The sequence below is a fragment of the Apodemus sylvaticus genome, chromosome 7 (assembly GCF_947179515.1).
Source record: "Apodemus sylvaticus chromosome 7, mApoSyl1.1, whole genome shotgun sequence".
NCBI lineage: Eukaryota > Metazoa > Chordata > Mammalia > Rodentia > Muridae > Apodemus > Apodemus sylvaticus.
Window position 1 is genome coordinate 85,970,525 of NC_067478.1, and position 19,144 is coordinate 85,989,668.

Genomic DNA, 19,144 nt, shown 5'->3' on the forward strand with positions numbered 1-19,144 from the left:
AAAAGAATCCCAGAAGCTGAGTCTTAATGAACATCTAAGTGCTAGCTGAAGTAAGGCAAATTTGGGAAGCCCTGAGTGAGATGACGTCTTAAGTCCCCTTCAGTCCTATATGCCAAAGGAAGGGCTCATGCTAGTAAGGGTGGAACATGTGCTGGGGATCCCCTAGGAAGAAAAGACACTGAAGAGCGGGGGACAGTTTCAGCCATCTATCATCAAGACCCTAGAGACTACAGGGTACCAGGAACAAACAGAAGTGGCAATGGACAGGAGGAACAAACGGCCCTGAAAATCCCCAGCGGGCCTTTGCTCCACGGACCCCTAATCCTCTGTGTTCACTAGTGGACAGTTAGGCTCAAACAATTTTCAAAGTATACTTGTGTATCACCAACCAGAAAGGAATCCCAAGTCTTCACTCAGCTTATTGGGGTCTCTGGCACAGCAGGAGTATCTTTTGTGGCCCTTGACTAGGGAGCACGATGCCCCCGCAGTAGCCTGGAATCTGGTGCTTCCCTTACCGGAAAGAGCAGGGCCACTGAGAGGTGGGCTGGACTGGAGAAAGCCTGAAAGAACACAGGAGAGAAAACTGAATAACGGGTCACAAAGTGTTAGGCTCCTTGATGGTCGCATCCAGATTGGCTGCCTCACTCATAAAAACAGCTCACACCTGATGGATGCACAGATGGCTCTCAACCCTTAATTGCACTCCCCGACCTAGGAAAAGACCAGAATGCTAGGTGAAGCCTCATTTCTTTTTTCCAGCCGTATTTGAAAATTCGCTGTGTCAGAGAAACTAAAAGACTAAGCAAAACCTCTGAAAATCCTAGCCCGATTATTTCATCCACGTGGCACTAGAACAAGCCAGAAAGGGTGTGGGGGACGGGGGGGGGGGGGAGTCACCCGTCCCGCCCTTAAAAGAGAGGAAGGGATTTGCCCGGAGCGCAAACTCTAGACAAGGCCCTGCGGTGACCAGGCGCGGCGGGAGGGAGGGATCCAGAGAAAGCCAGCCTAGGCCACAAAGCGGCTGAGCCCCGCGGCCCCCAAACCCCGCCCCTCTCTGGGCCACTGCGGTCCCTTTAAGGGCCAAGAGGTGCGCGGTCTCTTTAAGGCAGGTCCTGGTGGTTTCTGTTTTCTGAAGGAAGTGACGGGGGGTGGGATTGAATGAAAAGTGCTGAACGGAGTCCGGAGCTCAGGAATCGGGGCGGCTGCGGGGGACACGCACAGGAGGCGCCCTCCGGGACTCTCGGAGTGTGTGACTGTACGCGGCCCACGTGAATTCGCAGCACGTCGTGGGGAGCCTCCAGATTGAGTCTCCCCTCTAGAAGGGGGGACTGCCGGGAACCCCCGAGCCGGACCCCCAACTTCGGGCAAACTTTGTAGGCGCGTCTCCCCTCCCCCACGCGGCGCGCCGGGGGCCCCGGGGATGCGGCCCCCTGGCCGCCGCGACGTCCCCTCGGCGCGCCCCGCGCTGCCGCTGCCGCTGCTGCTGCTGCTGTCGCCGCTGCTGCTTGGGGCTCCTCACGGCGTGGGCGCGGGCAGCGGCGCTCCGGCCGAGCTGCGGGTCCGGGTGAGGCTGCCCGACGGCCAGGTGATTGAGGAGAGTCTGCAGGCGGACAGCGACGCCGACAGCATCAGCCTTGATCTGCGCAAACCCGACGGCACCCTCATCTCCTACATCGCGGATTTCAAGAAGGTGAGGTACCATCATAGGTCCTGTCCCACCCACCGTGGGGGCTGGGGAGCGGGCGAAAAGCTTGCGATCTTAGCTGTCCGGCGTCCCAGGCACAGTCAAGCCTGCAGAAGTGAAACGCAGTGCCGAGAGGGGGACGTGACTTGCCCAAGGTCACCTCTCTAGCTCGCTGCCCACTCCCTAGCACCCAGATCTAGGACTTTAGTCTCCTCAGTAAACTCCTCTAACTTTGGCTCTGGGTAACCAAGTCCCTTCTCACGCACAGACCCGCTCCTGTGCCCGCTCCCTCCTCAGCGCTCCCAGCTGCCACGCCAAAAGTTCTTGTTAACCAGGCCTCCTTTCTTGCCACAGCCTCTGTGACTAAAGGGGGAAATCCACAGGTGGCATGAGGACCTTGGCTTTCCCAGTCGCTGTTGCGTGTGAAGTTAGTTTCCTTTCCTCCGCTGTTCTTGGCAAGGAAGCGATTTCAAGACCTCCAACCTTGAGCACCATTCCGGGATCGCTTTCCCTGCAGAGCTGTCTGCCCTTGATCCCTCCCGAGTCTGGTAGCAGCGATCTGCTTTGTGACCTGAAGGGCTGAAAGGCTTAAAGCAAGGAGACCTAGGCAGAGTTGGGGGAGGGGAGGGGGAGGTTCCCCTCACTTGCAAAGGGTTGTTGGTGTCTCAGCCCACCAGGGGCTGCTGAAGTCCACAATTTTGCTGCTCCCCTACCCCCCTCCGTCTGTCTCTCTATCTCTCTCTATCTCTGTCTCTGTGCGGGTGTGGTGATGTGGAGAGAGAAGGGATGCTAGAGTTATCGGGGAATGGAACTCCAGGGTGCTGAATGACAGTGACCCAACAACAGAAAACTCTGGAAGAAAAGAAGGTGAACGCTACCGCTGTCATCCCAGGAGCCTAAGTCAGGAGAACTACAAGGTCAAGGTTATCCAGGGCTACAGAATGAGACCTTATCTCATGGTTGGTGGGAAGAGCGGCTTCTAATCATCCACTTTCAGCTCTTCCCCCTAAAAGGAGGCCTTGCATCCCTCTGTCTTTGGAGGGAGGGACGGAAGTGAGGAATATCCAGGACCAAATAGCCATCCCCCCTCTTCACTCCTCTCCCCTCCATTCTAAAATTGGGAGTTATTTGGAGACCTTGGGAGGGGCAGGGCAGAGTTTGGGCAGCCAGTTAGGGATCCTGTGAGTTCATCATAGTCCTCAGAGGTACAGGGGAGATCCAGTGTTGGGTAGAGTAGAGGTGAGCCTGGACTGAGGTTCTAGCCTAGGCCCAGGGAGTCATCCTGACTTAGCAGAATGGTAGCCCATGCTGGCCACACAGGCCCAAGCTGGGTTCTTAGATGCAAACAGGACCAATGAACCGTTGTGTGGAGAAAGGGCAGCTGGCCGCCCGGCACGTCCCCTGCTTGCCCAGCTGAACTTTAGGAACATTTTATCTGTGGTGTTCTGGGCAGAATCCATCAGGAGTGGGTATCTAATCTCCCCTCCAAGCCTCTGACCTAAAAGCTAGCCACAGAATGTGCTGCTGACCGCCTGCCCAGTGGCCCTGTGCGGTGACCACCCTGGAGCCTTCAAGAAAGGTTTATGCATCCCTAGGCTTGAAGTCTGAGAGCCGAGCTGGGTGGGGCATGAAAGGCTGGGAGTGGAGCGGAGCTTTTCTAGCCTCAGGCTACAAAAGGTTGTTCTGGCTCTGCTCTGAAAGGAGCCCCGGAAAGCAAGCACAGAGGCTGGGATGGGGTGGTGGCCTGCCGTGGAGGTGGGACACCAGGGATTGGACTGAGCATGGGGACAGGGACATCTGGCTGGAGGAGGGGACATTCAGAGTTGATGGCAAGTGCTCCCTTTAATCCCCAGGGTGGCTCAAACATTCTTTAACACCCCACCCGCCACCCTCCACCCCCTGTTTTTCCAAAAGTTTCCAGGTTAGCCTCTGCCCCAGAGTTGGCATTTCACACCTGCCCCTGCCATCTCCAATCTCATGGGGGATCTGGGAGGGGGATAAAAGGCATAGAAAGTAGAAAGCCAGCTGTCAGAGGACTTCCTTGGCCCTGGCCAGGGTGGACTGGGGATTACACAGAGACTAGGGAGGACAGTGTTTAGTCTACGCCAGCATGTCTCCTCCACTGGCCAGAGCCACTCAGTGCCGGTCCTTTCCTCATGCCACTCATCGCTGGCTTCTCAAGGCCTCTTGCCTCAAAGCCTTGGTTAGTTCTGTCCAGAAGTAATGAGTTTTCCTGTAGAAAACAGCCCAGAAGTTGTGTTTTGTGCACCATGCCCATGAGGGACTGCTTTAGGGGAAAAAAATCCTGAATTTTCTTGGGAATATGGATGCTTGCAATCTAATCACCACTGAGAGACACAGTGCAGACTGAAGGAGGCAAGTCCAGTCCACCACCTGTGAGCTGGTCAAGGCGGTCAACCGCCGTCCAGCTGTTTGATCTCTCTGAGCCTTCATTTCTTCATCTGTAAAATGGGTTAGCCTTGGCACCTACCCTGAGGCCTTGGGCAGAGCTGAACGTGGAGCAAAGTGCATAGGTTTGCCCTCTCTGCTGCTGGGGCTTTGTCGAGTGCTCAGGAAAGGCCCCGAGGCTGGCTCAACCCACTTCTCAGCCCTGGTCGTTTGGATTAAAGAGGTTGAAGCAAGAGATACAAAGAAAGTCCACGAGGACCCTAGGGAAGACTAGGGTCTCTCTTTGCCTCTCGTCTTCTTACTGACTTGGAGGCAAGGTCTTCAAATAAAGCCCAGACTGATTTTGGCCTTGAATTCTTGGTGTGGTCCAGGTTAGTCTGAAACTTATGTTTTATCTTTAATTTTTTTTTACACAGTCTCACTATGTAGTGTGACAACACTTTTTCTGAGGAGAAGCTACACACAAGTCTATTCACCCCAAATGTGGAACCTGGGACAGAACAATGTCCCAATACCCGCTAAGTCCAGTGAGTTTTCTTGGGGTTACTTATAGGCATATGAATGAGCTGTTATTTACAGGAGCAGAAATGACTCAAAGTAGATGCATCCTTCACCAAGGCCCACCTCCCACCCCGACAACCTCCCTATCTCCCCCACTCCCTCACCCCACCTTGGTGATCACTCACAGAAGCTGGGAACCTGGAGCATCTTCGCAGCCTGAAGGCAGCTCAGCCGGCTGGAGAGTGTCCTTTCGAGGTGCCTCAAATTTCTAAACCTCTTTCAGGCAGTTTGTCTGGATTTTGTAGTCTTTCACAGAGCTAGACTGATCTGGGCGTCTTCTTTGAAACTTAGCTTTTATTATTTACTCGGAAAGGAGGAGCCTAGTGAGTCCGGTCAGTTTCAGGGACTTCCCAAGGCTCTTTTGAGTTGCTTAACTTCCTGTATCAGGAGCTTCCCTGCAGGTAGAATGTTTCAATCTCCCTAGAAACTGTTACACAAGTCTAGCCTGGACCTCTTCCCTGACTCACAGTCTCAAGTGATAGGGTCACAGGTGTGAGCCTCCACTAACAACCACCTTCTCCTGGAAGCTGTTGTATCAATGGCTAGCCAGCCCCTCCAGGGCAGCAGTCAACCTTGGACTAAGCAAACCTAGGGCTTCCGAGACACCCTGTGCAGGAGTGGTCTTAGCCCTTACACAACCCCTTCCCAGCCCCGCCTTCCTCCAAGATTAAGTATCCAGGACCAATAGACTATTCCTCACCTTGCCTGCATCCTGGCCCCAAAGCTGGTAAGGCAATCAGTCATTCGTGGGACACTAGAGCCTGGACCTGGCTGGCAGATCCCATGAGCAGCATGGAATGTCCTGTGTCACATGGTTGTCCTGTGTCACCTGGAGCCCTTCCTCAGGCTAATGCCAGGATCACCGAGCTATAACTGAAAGAATGCCTATGTGCCATGCCTCAGTGGCTTTGAAGGGTCACTTGGGAAGTTTGCAGGTTTTCAACACCAGTTCCGAACCCCACTTCACTAAATCAGGACATCTGAACAGGAGAGCCAGGTAATTGGGGTTCTTTAAGGAATGTCAGGTGAAGGTAGAGGCAGGAGATTAGATGCCAGCCTGGCCTACATGAAATCCATTAAAAGGGGGTGGGGGTTGTGGATGGGGCTCAACGGACAGTCCTTGCCTATCATGCAGGAAACCCTGGGTTTGATCCTTAACACCACATAAGTTGAGTTAGGCATATATGTATAGTACATGGGAAGTAGAGACAGGATGATTAGTCATTCAAAGTTATCCTCAGCTATATAGTGAGTTTAGGACCAGCCTGGGCTACATGAGATCCACATGCACTCCTGCCCCCAACTCTAAGGTGTTAGTGTGGGTTCTAGGTATTGAATCCAGGGCCTCATGCGAGCCTTATACACTACCGTCTCCAGCCCCCAATGTACTGTAAGCAGCCATAATACTCTGGGCCTAAATCAATATGCCCCCCCATAGGAACTCTAACTCCTAAATAAATAGTGAGCAACACCCTTTATACACGTCATCATCCAGGCCCTACATATGCAATCTGACCTGCACGTATATAGCTACCGACACAGTGATAGCAGACATGGCCCCATCCCTACTCTGGCTGCTTATCTGACCGTCCTCTGAGTTCCTTCCCCCCTGCTGGTATCTCTGACAAAGCTCTCTGCCCCCCTGGCTGGATGACCAAAAGCAGGGGAAGGAATGAGTCACATCGCAAGCTGCCCGGTTTGGGGGTGGCCTCAAGGGGAAGGTGGTGCTGGAAGATATGAAGAAAGTCATGTGTGACTGCATGGGGGTGAAGGAAATGTAGAAGCGGGGAGGGGAAGGTGAGGAGGAAAGGGGCCCTGGGGGGCCTGTGGGCTGGAAGCTGAGAGGGAATGCTAACAGCGAGAGCCATCGAGGGCTACGGCTCAGGCTCAGCTCGGGGTCACTCCAAAGGCACAAGGATCCAGGGAGATTAGAAACTTGCTTCCTCATCCTGGGTACCAGTGGTAAGGTGGGAGACAGAGGAAAGAACCATCCAGAAAACATCAGATTTCCTGTCCCAGCTCAAAGGCAGGGTTCCCGTGGGGTGTAGCCGAGAGAGAGAGAGAGAGAGAGAGAGAGAGAGAGAGAGAGAGAGAGAGACATGTGCACACACGTTGCAGGGGGGTACATATGCAAGTGTGCATGTCCATGTGTGCACACTTGCATGTTGGAGCCAGGGTTACCATCAGATAGCTTCCCCAGTCACTCTCAACCTTGTTAGTTTTAAGTCAGAGTCTTTCACTGAACCTAGAGCTTATGGCTTCAGCGAGGCTGGAGTACTGACCAGTGTAGCTTTATAAACTCTCTCGCTTCTCTGCCTGCCCAGTGCTAACATTACAGGTGTGTGCAACGGTGCCCTGTTCTTTACACGGGCACTGGGGCTCTGAACTCGGGTCCTCATGCATAACAGGCAATTTACCAACTGAACCGTCACCCAACCCCACCTAGAAGTGCTTTTGAAGAAGGAGAACTTCTGGAGCACAGATCATTTTCTCAGGAGTTTACAGGAAATAGAGACCAGGCTGTGTATGTGGGGCTCTTGGATCCGATTCTAATCCTCCCTCCATATCTGAGGAAGTCCTTCTTGCTTCGGAGGTGCAAAGCTTTACCTGTGGTTCGAGTATGCTCCCTGGCCTCTGGCTTGCACATCCCCTACCCCTGAGAGAGATGCTATGTCCAGGTACAGTGCTATCCTGAAAACCGCCACCCAGAGCCACTGGTGTAGCCTGCTGGAGAGACTGCTGAAAGGAGAAGGGGTGGAGTTTGTTCTTGGACGCCTCATACTATAGATGAGTGGTGGGTAAGCTCACAGACATTTTCTCCACAGACAGGCAGGCAGGCAGGGGACCCAACCTGGAGACGCAGACTACATCGGTGAATAGCACCCTGAATTGAGCAGTCACTCCAAAATCCCACATGGCTCAGTCGCCTGCCTCGCTGCACCGTGAAGCACATTCGCCTCTGTCCCTGCAGATGCACAAACTGAGCTTGGCAGTGACCTTGGCAACAAGGTCTGACAGCTGGTGTCGACCCAGGATTCGCTCCCAGAGATCTTTGTGGGCTACTTTGTGGGATCTAACTGGGCTAATCCAGTTCTCTAAGTGAGTTCCTTAAAAAAAAAAAGAGAGAGAGACACACCGTGGAGAGTCGGGAGTGCAGAAGAACAAGGACCTACAAACACTCTCTCTGTGCACTTGGAATGGGCCCTGTCTCCCAGACTCATAATTGCCAGAGGATGGAGGCTTGGTTCTACAGCAGTGCCGTGGGTGGTCCTGGGGGTGGGTGGGAGGGGGCTAAAAGGCCAGGCTAGCTTTGAAAATAGGTCCCAAATACTTCTGGTTATTCTCTGTATTATTTTGTTTGTTTATTTATTATTTATTTCGCTATTTCTTAGCTATGTAATGCAACAAGTCACTTAGTGTCTCTGAGCCTGGGCTCTATTTCTTAGACAGAGTGACCAAGGGGGACTTTGGAGAGCAAGGGACCCATGAGAAGTGTAGTTCTAATGCAGGCAGCCAAGCAGGCCCCTCCGCTGCATCTCTCCATCATCCACACATGTAATTGCAACTTTTCTTTACTGCACTAGGGACCGTTCCATCAGTAGGAGCTTCTGTCCCTTAAACTGGCAAATGTTTACCTACCCGTCACTGGGGATTCAGATGAAGGATGGGGAACGAGGGAGGCCGGAATCTGAGCGAGAGGGAAGTATGACACCCCGTGTCAGGAGCCCTGAGTCAGCTCGACAGTGGGGAGCAGTTGATCCACATAAAGCCTCCCATTGTTCCCCTGGGGCAGTCGGGATGGCGGTGACCTTTGGGATTTGGCTGACAGAGCATGAGGGGCAGTTAGAAGGGCTGGGGACTGGCAGTGAGGGCTACTGGTCCTGGTTAATAGTCACACTAACCCTATAACAAGAAGCCTCTGTCCAGGCCTGGATGAGGTCTGTGTATACAGCCATGGAGGGGAGGGGCGGGGAGGGATGCCTTAAGGCTCCTGTAGCATCCTGCCTCTGAGTTGAGTGCATCTCCTCCTATTCCGGGGAAAGCTAGGCAGAGCTGCAGAGGGACTCCTGAATCTGCCATTGGGCAGCCTGAGTAGAGAAGGCTCTAGCTCTGCAGTCCCCAGCCCCACCCCAGTGAAGCTGGCCCCTGTCTAGTCATGAAGCAGTCCCAGCCAGGAGTGGAGGAATAAATATTTAGATTGGCCCAGCCTGGGCCCCAGAGTCACGCGGTCTGGTGATGAGAAGGAGACTGAGATGACAGAGCACACTCCCAGGAGTCAGTGAGCCCCAACTGTCCAGTAGCAAGGAGGCTTGGGGCTAGCAGAGGTGGGATAGGTGCTGCTTGTGGAGGTCCTGGAGCGGTGAGTGGCCAGTGGCCTCTGGCCTAGGCTGTGCCGTACACACATGCACATGCACACACACACACACACACCCCAGAAAGGCAGCTCTGTTCCCAGGGCCCCCTCGGTGTTCAACTGCTCTGTAGTAGAAAGTGTGAGGGCGGCAGGGTCTGGGACTAACCACCTAGCTACCTGATTCTAGAACATGTACCACAGCAGGGCATCATGAGAGCCCTGAAAGCTAGGAGCTGGAATCTGGGAGCCTGCGAGGGTAAAGGGAGCTGAGATGTGCGGCTGAAGGGCCTGCGTGAGGAGAGTGGCTGGGCTGTGGGTGAGGCTGTGTGAGCCAGAGCCTGCTGGGTGTGAAAGTGGAGCAGGAGATTCACAGAGGGAGGGAGACAGGGAGAGCAAGGAAATGCGGCTGAGATAGAGGGTACGGGATGGAAGTTTCATTGTGGAGAAACTGAGGATGAGAACTCAGCTGCTCTGTGTGTGTGTGTGTGTGTGTGTGTGTGCACAGGTGTGTGTGTGTGTGCATATGTGTCTGTAATAGGAGCCTTTCTGTGCAAAGAGGACATTTAGGAACAAGAGATCTGTGTGAAAGATGGCAGCCTGTGGCCTAACTGTAGGGAAAGCCAGGATAAGTCTGGGTGCATCAGCAGTCAGCCGAGGCTAGACAACGCAGCCTGTTACCTTCTCCCCTGACTCGGTCTGAAAGGCCTTGCTGCTCCTATCTTAGCCCATCACAGCTCCAGGCCTCCCTCTCCAGTGCTGTTTCCCTCCCCCAGCAGGAAACACTCCCTGGGCCTCTTTGGGAAAGCGTCCTGGAGGGCCCACACAGGGTGTCTCCTGTCATGACTGTGTTTCCAAGACAGCTGTCTGCCATCATTTCCTTGTTCCTGTGGAACCTCATCGAAGCTGAGCTCAAGAAGCCCCTCTCTCTGGAAAACACAGAGGGTCTCTCAAAAGGTAGACTGGTGTGGGGAAAGAACAGAGGGGTGGAATACACACACACACAGACACACACAGACACACACACACACACACACACACACACACACGTGATGCAGAGCACTGGTCTGAGGCTTGGGAGGTCTGAGTTTCTACTGCTGGCCTTACTGCTGCGCGACTGATAAAGTCCCTTACCTCTGGATGCCCTTTTAGAACGCAAAATAGTATATGTTGGGCTAGCAGGCCTGCAGGGGTGTACCCCTCATCCCCTCCCCCAAAGATAAGGCCAAGCAGATAAGGTTTGGAGATTGAGGAGGCAGTGAATGCGGAGCTTCTGCCCTGTGCTAGCTCCAGGCTACCACATAAACAGGCTGGAGCCCCTTGCCTTTGACCCCAGAAGGCCTGGATGAGTCCTTGCCTCCGGGCAGATACAGTGTAAGGACAGTGAGTGGCCTTAGAGTCAGTGAATGCTTTCCGGGGAAGTGTCAAGCTGACTCTATACCAGCCCCGGGCTCAACCCACCAGTGACTCCAGTGACCTTTAAAATTGAGCCCAGACTCTGGGCTGATTTGTAGCCCCTTTGCTATCTGTCTCTTCAGCCACCTCCCACCCCAACACACCCCCACCCCCACCCCTCCCTCATCTCAAAGCCCTGCCATACTCTCCTCGCTCAGTTGTCTGTGCACAGTTAGCGTTTCTGGTTAGTGTTCCCGGCTTGGAGAATGGGTCTGGGAGGGAAGGTAACTGAAGCAGGTGGAAGGGGGCTCTGCAGAACTGGAGGTCCTCCTGACACAGGACCGTGTCAGAGCAGGTGATTCCCAGGAGCTGAGACCCACAGAGGGCAGCCGGATGGGGGTGAGGCATCCCCCACAGAGTAATGGGCTTGCAGGAAGGTCCAGGGAGTGACCCAGCACTGCTCATTCTGGAAACTGTGTTTAATATAGAAGTAGCACCGGATGCCAGCCTCTCGAGGCATTATAGTGAAGACAGTGATACTTCTTAGAGGGCTTTAAACGCTCCGGTGACAGTAAAATGGGGCTGGGGGGCTAGTGATTGGATTTAATACCTCTGCACTCTGGACTAGAAAGACCTGCATTCTTCACTGACTCAGTAACCTCACTGCAGGGAGCCTTCCCACCTTCCCTGCACCCAACCTCATCCTCACAAGGACAGCTGTTCCCTTATCCATCCCTCAGCTCCACGGTAGTCAGCATAAACTTGAACTCTAGGCCTTTCACCCTGGCACTGAAGCTGATTGTGTAAAGTCAGCCTTCCTTACCTCAGGAGTCCTTTTAATGACAGGGCCCTTGGCCTTGGCCATTTCCGTGGAAGCCTTACCTCAGGGATCGCCACTCAGTGTTCTCCTGCTGACACGTGCTGGCCTCACAGGGGTCATCTGACCTGCCTGGGCCTCCAGTCCATCTACAGAACAATCGTTACCACGTCTCAGGCCCAGAGTAAATGACATCGGGAACAAGGGCTTGCAGCGTCGGGAGTCCTAGTGCGTGTTCTGGTCCTAGTGACCCAGTGCTTGGTCGGGTCCTTTCATTGCTCACTGGGGTCCTGCAAGGCAGTGCTGTTGCTGGACTCGTTGGCAAGTGTGAAGACGAAGAGTCTTGGAGGTTACACGTGGCTACCAGGCAGAAGCAGCAAGGCCAGGGTCTGATGCAGAGAGTTCTGGTTCTTAGCATTCGGTCCTAGCGCTTTGTTCAAACCTATGTGTGCCTACGTTACACAGAGGGCATCAGCAACCCTCCCTGACCCCGCCTGGCCTCTTCTTGCTGTATGTCCCAGCATCTCCTTATGGGCTGAAGGTCACAGGGAGGAAGGACCTCGTGGAGGGCTCCTAGTTTGAGAGTCCCAGCCCAGACCCTAAGCCCCTATCCCCTGCCAAAGGCTTTTGCCCAGTTGTGCCCTCTGTCTTGGGCTTTTGACAACATCTGGGTAGATTATTCTAGGGGACTCCAGGCAAGGAGAGGGGACTGGGAGCCAGGTTTCCATCTGACTTGGATTCAACCAGCTCTTAACATCTGGACAGATGTTTTCAACACAGGCGAGCTCTTTCACACTGCCCCATGTATTCTGGAGTCTTGTTGGTGGGTCGTGCAGGAAGGTTACCGTCAGGTTATGATGCACGCTCCTTTCCCGGAGCATTGGGACATGTGGCTTTGGGGGGGGGGGGGGGAAACAGGATCAAAAAGAACAGAGAACGTGGGTATAAAGGGGGTTTCCATAGGGCAGACAGTGGCTACGAGGTAGTTCTTATTTGTATCAGGCTGTTGGTTAGGCACACAGGGTGAGAACTGTCATGCTCCTAGGCAATCCACCAAGGGTTTAGGTATAGTGGCCAAGTGAGGATCTTGGGAAGGGACCCAGGTTCTAATCCCGAGTCTGCCATTCACTGGTGCTGTGGGCCTGCGCTTCGGTTCATTCATTCATTCATTTCTCCCTCTCAGCCTTACTGCCTTCCGTCTCCCTCCTTCCATTTTGCCTTCGAAACAAAATGTCTCTTTCAAATTTCCTTCAAACTGGCCATCCTTCTGCCTCCACTTTCCAAGTGCCTGGGCATACCCTGCTCCCACTCGGCCTCTTTCTGCGGTTGGACATCAGGGAGATTAGACTAGTTGGTCCGGGAGGCAACTGTGCTTTCTGGGGGAAAGAGCTCAGCTGTGGGACAGCCTGAACTAACTGGTTAAAATCCCGGCTACATTTCCCAAGTCCTTGGCCTTGAGCAAGTTACCCAGCCCAAGCTGTCATAGAGCTCTCTGCCTCTTGTTAAGATGACCTCTGAGCCCATGATGCAATCTGTTTGAGGCACCGTCACAGCAGTTTCTCTTTCCCGGTTATTGACTTCAGTGACTCTTTGCCCCGCACAGTGACTGAGAACTTCCTTCTGGGCCCAGGCAGCAGCTTGTCATGTTGGTAGCATCTGGTGGTTGTCATTGCTATTAGTGTCTAATTCAGAAACAGGGTAGGAACTATAAGCAGGTTTTGTGTGTCTGTCTGTCTATGTCTCTGTGTGTGCACACATGTAAGTATGTATTCATGTATGTATTCATGTATGCACAGATGCACTTGAGCATTTGAGCACATGTGAACATATGTGCACCTGCATGTGTGCAGGCCAGTGGTCAACCTCAGGTACCATTGCTCACCATGTATTTTGAGATAGTCTCTCACTGGGACCTGGTGTCCATGGATTAGACTAGCCTGGCTGGCCTGTAAGTTCTAACAATCCTCCTGCCTCTACCTTCCCAATGCGGGTATCACAAGCATGTTCCCCCTCGCCTGTTTTGTTTTTATTTTTTTAACCTGGGTCCTGGTAATTGAACTCAGGTCCTCATGCCTGTGTGGCAAGCACTTTATCCAGAAGCGTTTCAACTCCTCAAGCAGAACTCCTCCAGTCTCTGGTCTGGTTCTAAACGTTTAATGCCTTCCACTCCTTGTGGTGGGCAGAGGGTATCTCCATTCACTGAGCCCCTCGGCAGCCCCGAGAACACTGGGTACTTAGTTCATGTGTCACTGAGGAGACAACGGTGTCCATATAGGATTCCCACAAAGGCGAGGTGTGGACTTTGGATCTTGTCTAAGGCTCCTCCCAGGCACGGCCTGACTCAGACTCTTAGAGTGGGAGAGCTTGTGTGGAACCCACCTGACAGAACTGTGCCTAGCGAGAATGGGATCTGCCAGCAGCAGATCACCCTTCCCGTGTCCCCTCCTGTGTCCCCTCCCCTGTCCCCTCGGCCGACCTGAGTTGATGGAGGATCAGATGAACCAGGCTGGCAGGATAAGGAGATGCCAACACGGTGACCCAAGAAGGGATTTCCTGTTTAGAGGAAGTAGTGTTAAGCCCAGCTGACTCACCTTCCTTCCAAGGCTCTGGGACGAGGAGCCTCAGGGAACTTTTCTCCTCAGCTGGGCCTCAATTTCTTTTTTCTCAGATATGGCTCTCCACAGGCCCATCCCCAGTTGTTGCATTTAAAGTAAGTCATTATATAAAGCCGTCTCTAGTAAAGGCAGTCAGGAAGATCCCTTGTAGAGTTACAGAATTGGTGAAATCTATTAGAAAATTATTAACAGGGCAGTGGTGGCTCACGCCTTTAATCCTAGCACTCAGGAGGCAGAGGCAGCAGATCTCTGAGTTTGGGGCCAACCTGGTCCACAGAGTGAGCTCCAGGACAGCTGGGGCTACAATAGAAAACCGTCTCAAACAAAACAAAAGCAAAAAGAAAATGGGCACTTGTCGCAGATCACCCCTGACATTTGCTGGTCACCACAGCGGTGACAATAACTTCTTGCGTACAGTGCTGAAAGCTCTCATTCCCTCCAGGTCATCAGCTCCATCCAAGCCTGCCAGGTACAGGAGCTGTCTGTCCCCTGTCACAGTGAGGTTTGGGAAAGCCTGGGGCAGCTAATGCATATGGCCTAAAGGTGGAACCATCAGCCCCTTCCTGTATCTAGAATCCTGGGGAACACTCTGACCCCATTCTCCAGACATTTGGACCCTAGCCGTTGTGCAGTAAGCCCTCGATGAGGCAGCCCAAGGGACCATGAAAACCCTAGGATTACATCAGCTAGTGTCAGGGCAGAGCTATAGTCCTGGGGACCAGGAAGGTTCCTAGCCTTACTTGCTGAGCTCAGGGTCCCCTCCCCCCTGGCAGAAGGGTTCTTCCCAGATTGAGACTTCTTCTGAGTGGCAGCTACTAACTAACTTCCTGGGCAAAGTTAGGAAGGCACTGTGGTTGGTGAGATAGAGACTGGGGCGTGGGGCATGCAGGCAAATGGAGCCAAGGGTTCTCAGGGTTCTTGATGCAAACCGACTGCAAAAGGTGCCTGAGGCTCTGCCCCCTCTTCCTGCCTCGGCCTCCCTCCCTCACACATACTATGATTCAGAGTAGGAAGGAACCACTGGCCCGTTGGTCATGCTGTGAGCTATCCCCACAGGGAAAGGGGAGTCGGAGAGGGAAGGGGGAAGGTGAGTGAGCCATTCCCGTCCTGGAAGACAGCAACAGCTGCAGCCTGCTGCCTTTGTCCCCACAGTCCCTAATGGAGGTGGGGGACTAAGGGTCAGGCTGACTGCAGAATGCCCAGGGGTTTTCTGGGGCCCTTCCCCAAGGGCTACAGAGTAACAAAATCAGAGAAAGCTCTGGAATGTGTGCTTGTAAGAAATGTGTGCAGTCCCTCCTCTTCCCATGGTGCTCTGATTAAGGACACTTGGGTCCTCACCAAGGGGAGGCATCAGAGATAGACAAGAACCAAAAACAGGTGCGGGCTTCTTTGAGATTAAGGTCTGTCTGGTCAAAGGGTTCTTTGGAAAACCTCTCCTGGTGGGTGGTTCACTTTGTCAGTTTTCCAGAAAGCTGTGGAAACGTTTGATCTCTGAAGTCACGGGTGTGAATGGAAAAGATAAGCAGTTTCTTGATTATCTGAGGAAGGAGCTGTCTCGAGGGGCGGGCACTGGTACAGAGCTAGTCTGGGGTCTTCCCCTCCCACTGGTCTCCATCCTCCTGCCCCTCCCTTTCAGGACGTGAAGATCTTCCGAGCCCTGATCCTGGGGGAGCTGGAGAAGGGGCAGAGTCAGTTCCAGGGACTCTGCTTTGTCACAAGGCTGCACCACAATGAGATCATCCCCAGTGAGGCCATGGCCAAGCTCCGGCAGGTGAGTGCCCTCTCCTGGCCAGGCCCTGACCCCAGTTAGGAAACCCCACCCCCACCCCACCTCCCCTCATATCTCCAACCCCCCAACCCAGCTACTCCACCCCACCCCACCTCCCCTCATACCTCCAACCCCCAACCCAACCACCCCACCCCACCCCACCCCACCTCCGCTCTTCCTCCCTGCCTTCTCTTAACACCCACTCTCCATGAAGAGTCCCTGATTCCCTCATTTTGCTCCCGACCACACTGATTACAGAGCTCCAGATTTCTAATCTTTACTGTGCCCCAACTCTCAGGTCCCCATCCACCCACAGAGCTACTAATCCAGGTTCCACTCTTTTCTGGCTGGAGATAGAGGTGTAGACTATGAATTGGGATTGAACATCGCCCGTCCCCTGTCCCTCGTTAGTGACACTGGACAAATGGCCTTGCCTTTAACCCCTCAGTCTCCACATGGATGACATAGGTTAGAATCAGAACCCATCTGTGAAAGTGTGTGGGGAAACACCAATTGCAGAGCTTTGGCCCACTGACCTGCGTGGATCCCTCCCTGGAGTTCCGGCTTTCCAGAGCGTGCTAAGCTGACCTGTGCTGCAGGCCTGCCTTATGACATCTTCCCTCCAGGGCCTTTTGTCCACCCTGCTTGGAAAGACTTTGTCCCCTGGATTCAGAAAACACAGAACCCACGCTGTCGTGTACCCTGGGACAGTTTGCCCAGCCTACCCACCCTGTCTTCCAGAACCACCTTGAACTCGCCAGAAAACTCCAGAAATTTAAGAAGCAAAACCAGAAAGGCTTTAACTGCCTCTAGGGTATCAGTTTCTCGGGTTGGGCCAGGTTCCCCTCTGAGGAAAGGAGGATAATGACCGTGTTCCCACCTTACAGAAAAACCCCCGCGCGGTGCGGCAGGCTGAGGAAGTGCGGGGTCCGGAGCAGCTACACATGGACATCGCTGTGAACTTCAGCCAGGGGGACCTGCTGAGTCCCCACCTCCACAACGTGTGCGCTGAGGCCACCGAGGCCATCTACACCCGCCGGGAGGATGTTCAGTTCTGGACAGAGCGAGGTCAGCTGGGGGCTGCCCATGCTGGGCAGGAGGGAAAGCCCAGAGTGGGGAGGGCAAAGGCCTTGTGGAGTGGGAGCGACTCTGTTGTATTCAAGAGAGAGAGAGCTACTGAGTCCCTTCTGGGGTGGGACACACCCAGTTGCTGGTTGGTAGTGGGTAGATCTGAACAGCACTAGTAAATGTGAGTGTGTGGTCATGAGTGACAGGCATCCTGGGGGGGGGTGAAGCCCCCAAGGTAGGCTGTGATATGTCAGAAAGGCTTCCTGGAGGAGGTGGTGTCTCTGTAGCTAGAATAAGAGGACTCGCAAAAGACAACCTGCTAGGTCCCGTGAAAGCCTCTCCGTCATTCTTATTACTACATGTGCTGAGGACACGCATGTTCCCATAGGTCTGTCTGCGGGGCTCCTCTCAGAGCTCAGCATCTCACCATCCCTGAGCCCTCGAGGCCTCCTCCCACCTCTGCAGGGCCCCTGTGCAACGCTACTGGCCCCTCTCCAGGTCCCTTTGCTAGGACTGTCAGGTCCTCTGTGTACAGGGACAGGGAGATTCCAGCTGCCCCTGGGCCTTCTGCCCAGCCAGCTGCACGCAAGGAAGCCCGTCCCTCCTGAGGCAGCGCTGGACTTTGTGGTCATTCCCATTACACACCCGTCTCCACATAAACACGTCCCGAATGAAAATACAAGCCTGACATTAGTACCTCAGAGGCTGTTCCATCCCATGCTCGCTAAGCAGAGCCCTGTCACCGCCCCGTCACCGCCCCAGGACTCCTCACGCATGTTCTCTTTATAGCCATACCCACTCTACTCCTGCTGTCTCATCAGGTGCCGTATCCTTTAGGTAGTCTTTTTATTTAAAGCGTTGGTGGCCACATGGTCCAGTGCAGGCTGTGAAGTCAGGTGTGGTTTGGGTCCTGACTCCCCTTCCACTGTACAATCCCAACCACATCAGTAAACTCTGGACCAATTCTGAATCCCTGGGACACAGTAAAGACTCAATGGGTGAGGTTGACTGTGATTTAACGTAGCCCATTAGCCTAGCCTCAGGCCCGGGGCTCACCCCTGTTCATCCCCAGGGCAGCCTTGGGAAGGGTGACAGGAGTGAAGGCTATCCTGGGCTAAGGTTGCTCCTGCCTTCTTCATGCTTGCCTTTCCCCCCAGGTGTGGACAGTTCTGTGTTCGAGGCTCTGCCCAAGACATTAGAACAGGCGGAATTACCTCGCTGCAGACAAGTGGGGGACCGAGGGAAGCCCTGTGCCTGTCACTACAGTCTGAGCCTGGCCTGGTACCCGTGCATGCTCAAATACTGCCACAGCCGTGATCGGCCGGCACCCTACAAGTGTGGCATCCGAAGCTGCAGGAAAAGCTACAGCTTTGACTTCTATGTACCTCAGAGGCAGCTGTGCCTCTGGGATGAGGACCCCTGACTATGGGAGACAGACGACCAAGGATGGATGCTTGGGCCCACGATTGCTTCGCTGACCGCCAGAGGGCTTGCCAACCCAATCTGAGGCCTTAGGTCTCTTCCTGAGCCTCTGGCCCCGAAGCCACGACCTCATCTGCAGGCCTGTAAAAGGGTGTCACAGCACAGGCAACTTTGAGGTGGTCCTGATGCCTGCCTGTGTCCTACCTTGAGGCGGGGGGGGGGGGGGGGGAAGCAGTTCTCCAGACTGGTACCCTCCCCTCTTCCTTTCCCCTGACATATCCCACGTAGGTGGAATCAAATGCCATCGGCCTAGGCTGCTTTTGTGGAACCTGTTCCGGAGGCGTGGTCCTGTAGCACACCTTTTCACCAGCAAGGGAACCAGAGAGGGACAGCCGGGGACTCATGTCCCAGCTCTTGTGTCTGGTTACAGTGCCTTCTCTCTACCCTGGGGGGCAACGGGGAGCAGGGTACCGGCCCCAAGACCACCGCACCGCGCGTGCCTTTCCTGAGATCCGATTTGGATATTTCAGCAGGCACCGATTCTTCCTGCCTCTGGACTGAAGCGCTTTGGCAAGGTTCAGGGGCAGGGGTGGAGCATGAAGTACAAGGAAAACTTGAAATCCAGATTTTTAATACAAAATATTTATCATTTGTACCAGAAATAAAAGTCTCTAAGTTTTCACTCACCTCATGGCTCTAGCTTAGGCTTTCTGAGAGAATTTTGTCCGATGCTGCCACCTAGTGTCAGAAATGTGCCAGAATAGTGTCAGAATAATGCCCTGCTGGGCAAAGCAACTTTTTTTTTTCTTTTTGTTTTTATTTTTTGAGACAGGGTTTCTCTGTGTAGCCCTGGCTGTCCTGGAACTCACTCTGTAGACCAGGCTGGCCTCAAACTCAGAAATCCTCCTGCCACTGTCTCCGGGTGCTGAGATTAAAGGCGTGCGCCACCACTGCCCAGCTGCAAAGCAACTTCTAAAGCTCCTCTGTGTGCTCTGTGAAAGGCTCTGTGTTTAAGATAATGGAACAAAGCCAGGTGTTGGCGCATGCCTGTAAT

General features: G+C 53.8%; 1 protein-coding gene across 1 annotated transcript; it reads left to right on the plus strand.

Moving 5' to 3' along the window:
- Positions 1–964: 964 nt before the first annotated feature.
- On the plus strand, positions 965–18,776 carry Oaf (out at first homolog). The gene is made up of 4 exons (XM_052188597.1): positions 965–1,690; positions 15,469–15,603; positions 16,488–16,668; positions 17,826–18,776. The coding sequence occupies exons 1-4, from the start codon at positions 1,421–1,423 to the stop codon at positions 18,089–18,091; spliced, it is 852 nt and encodes a 283-aa protein (XP_052044557.1). The 5' UTR covers positions 965–1,420; the 3' UTR covers positions 18,092–18,776.
- The last annotated feature ends 368 nt before the right edge of the window (positions 18,777–19,144 follow it).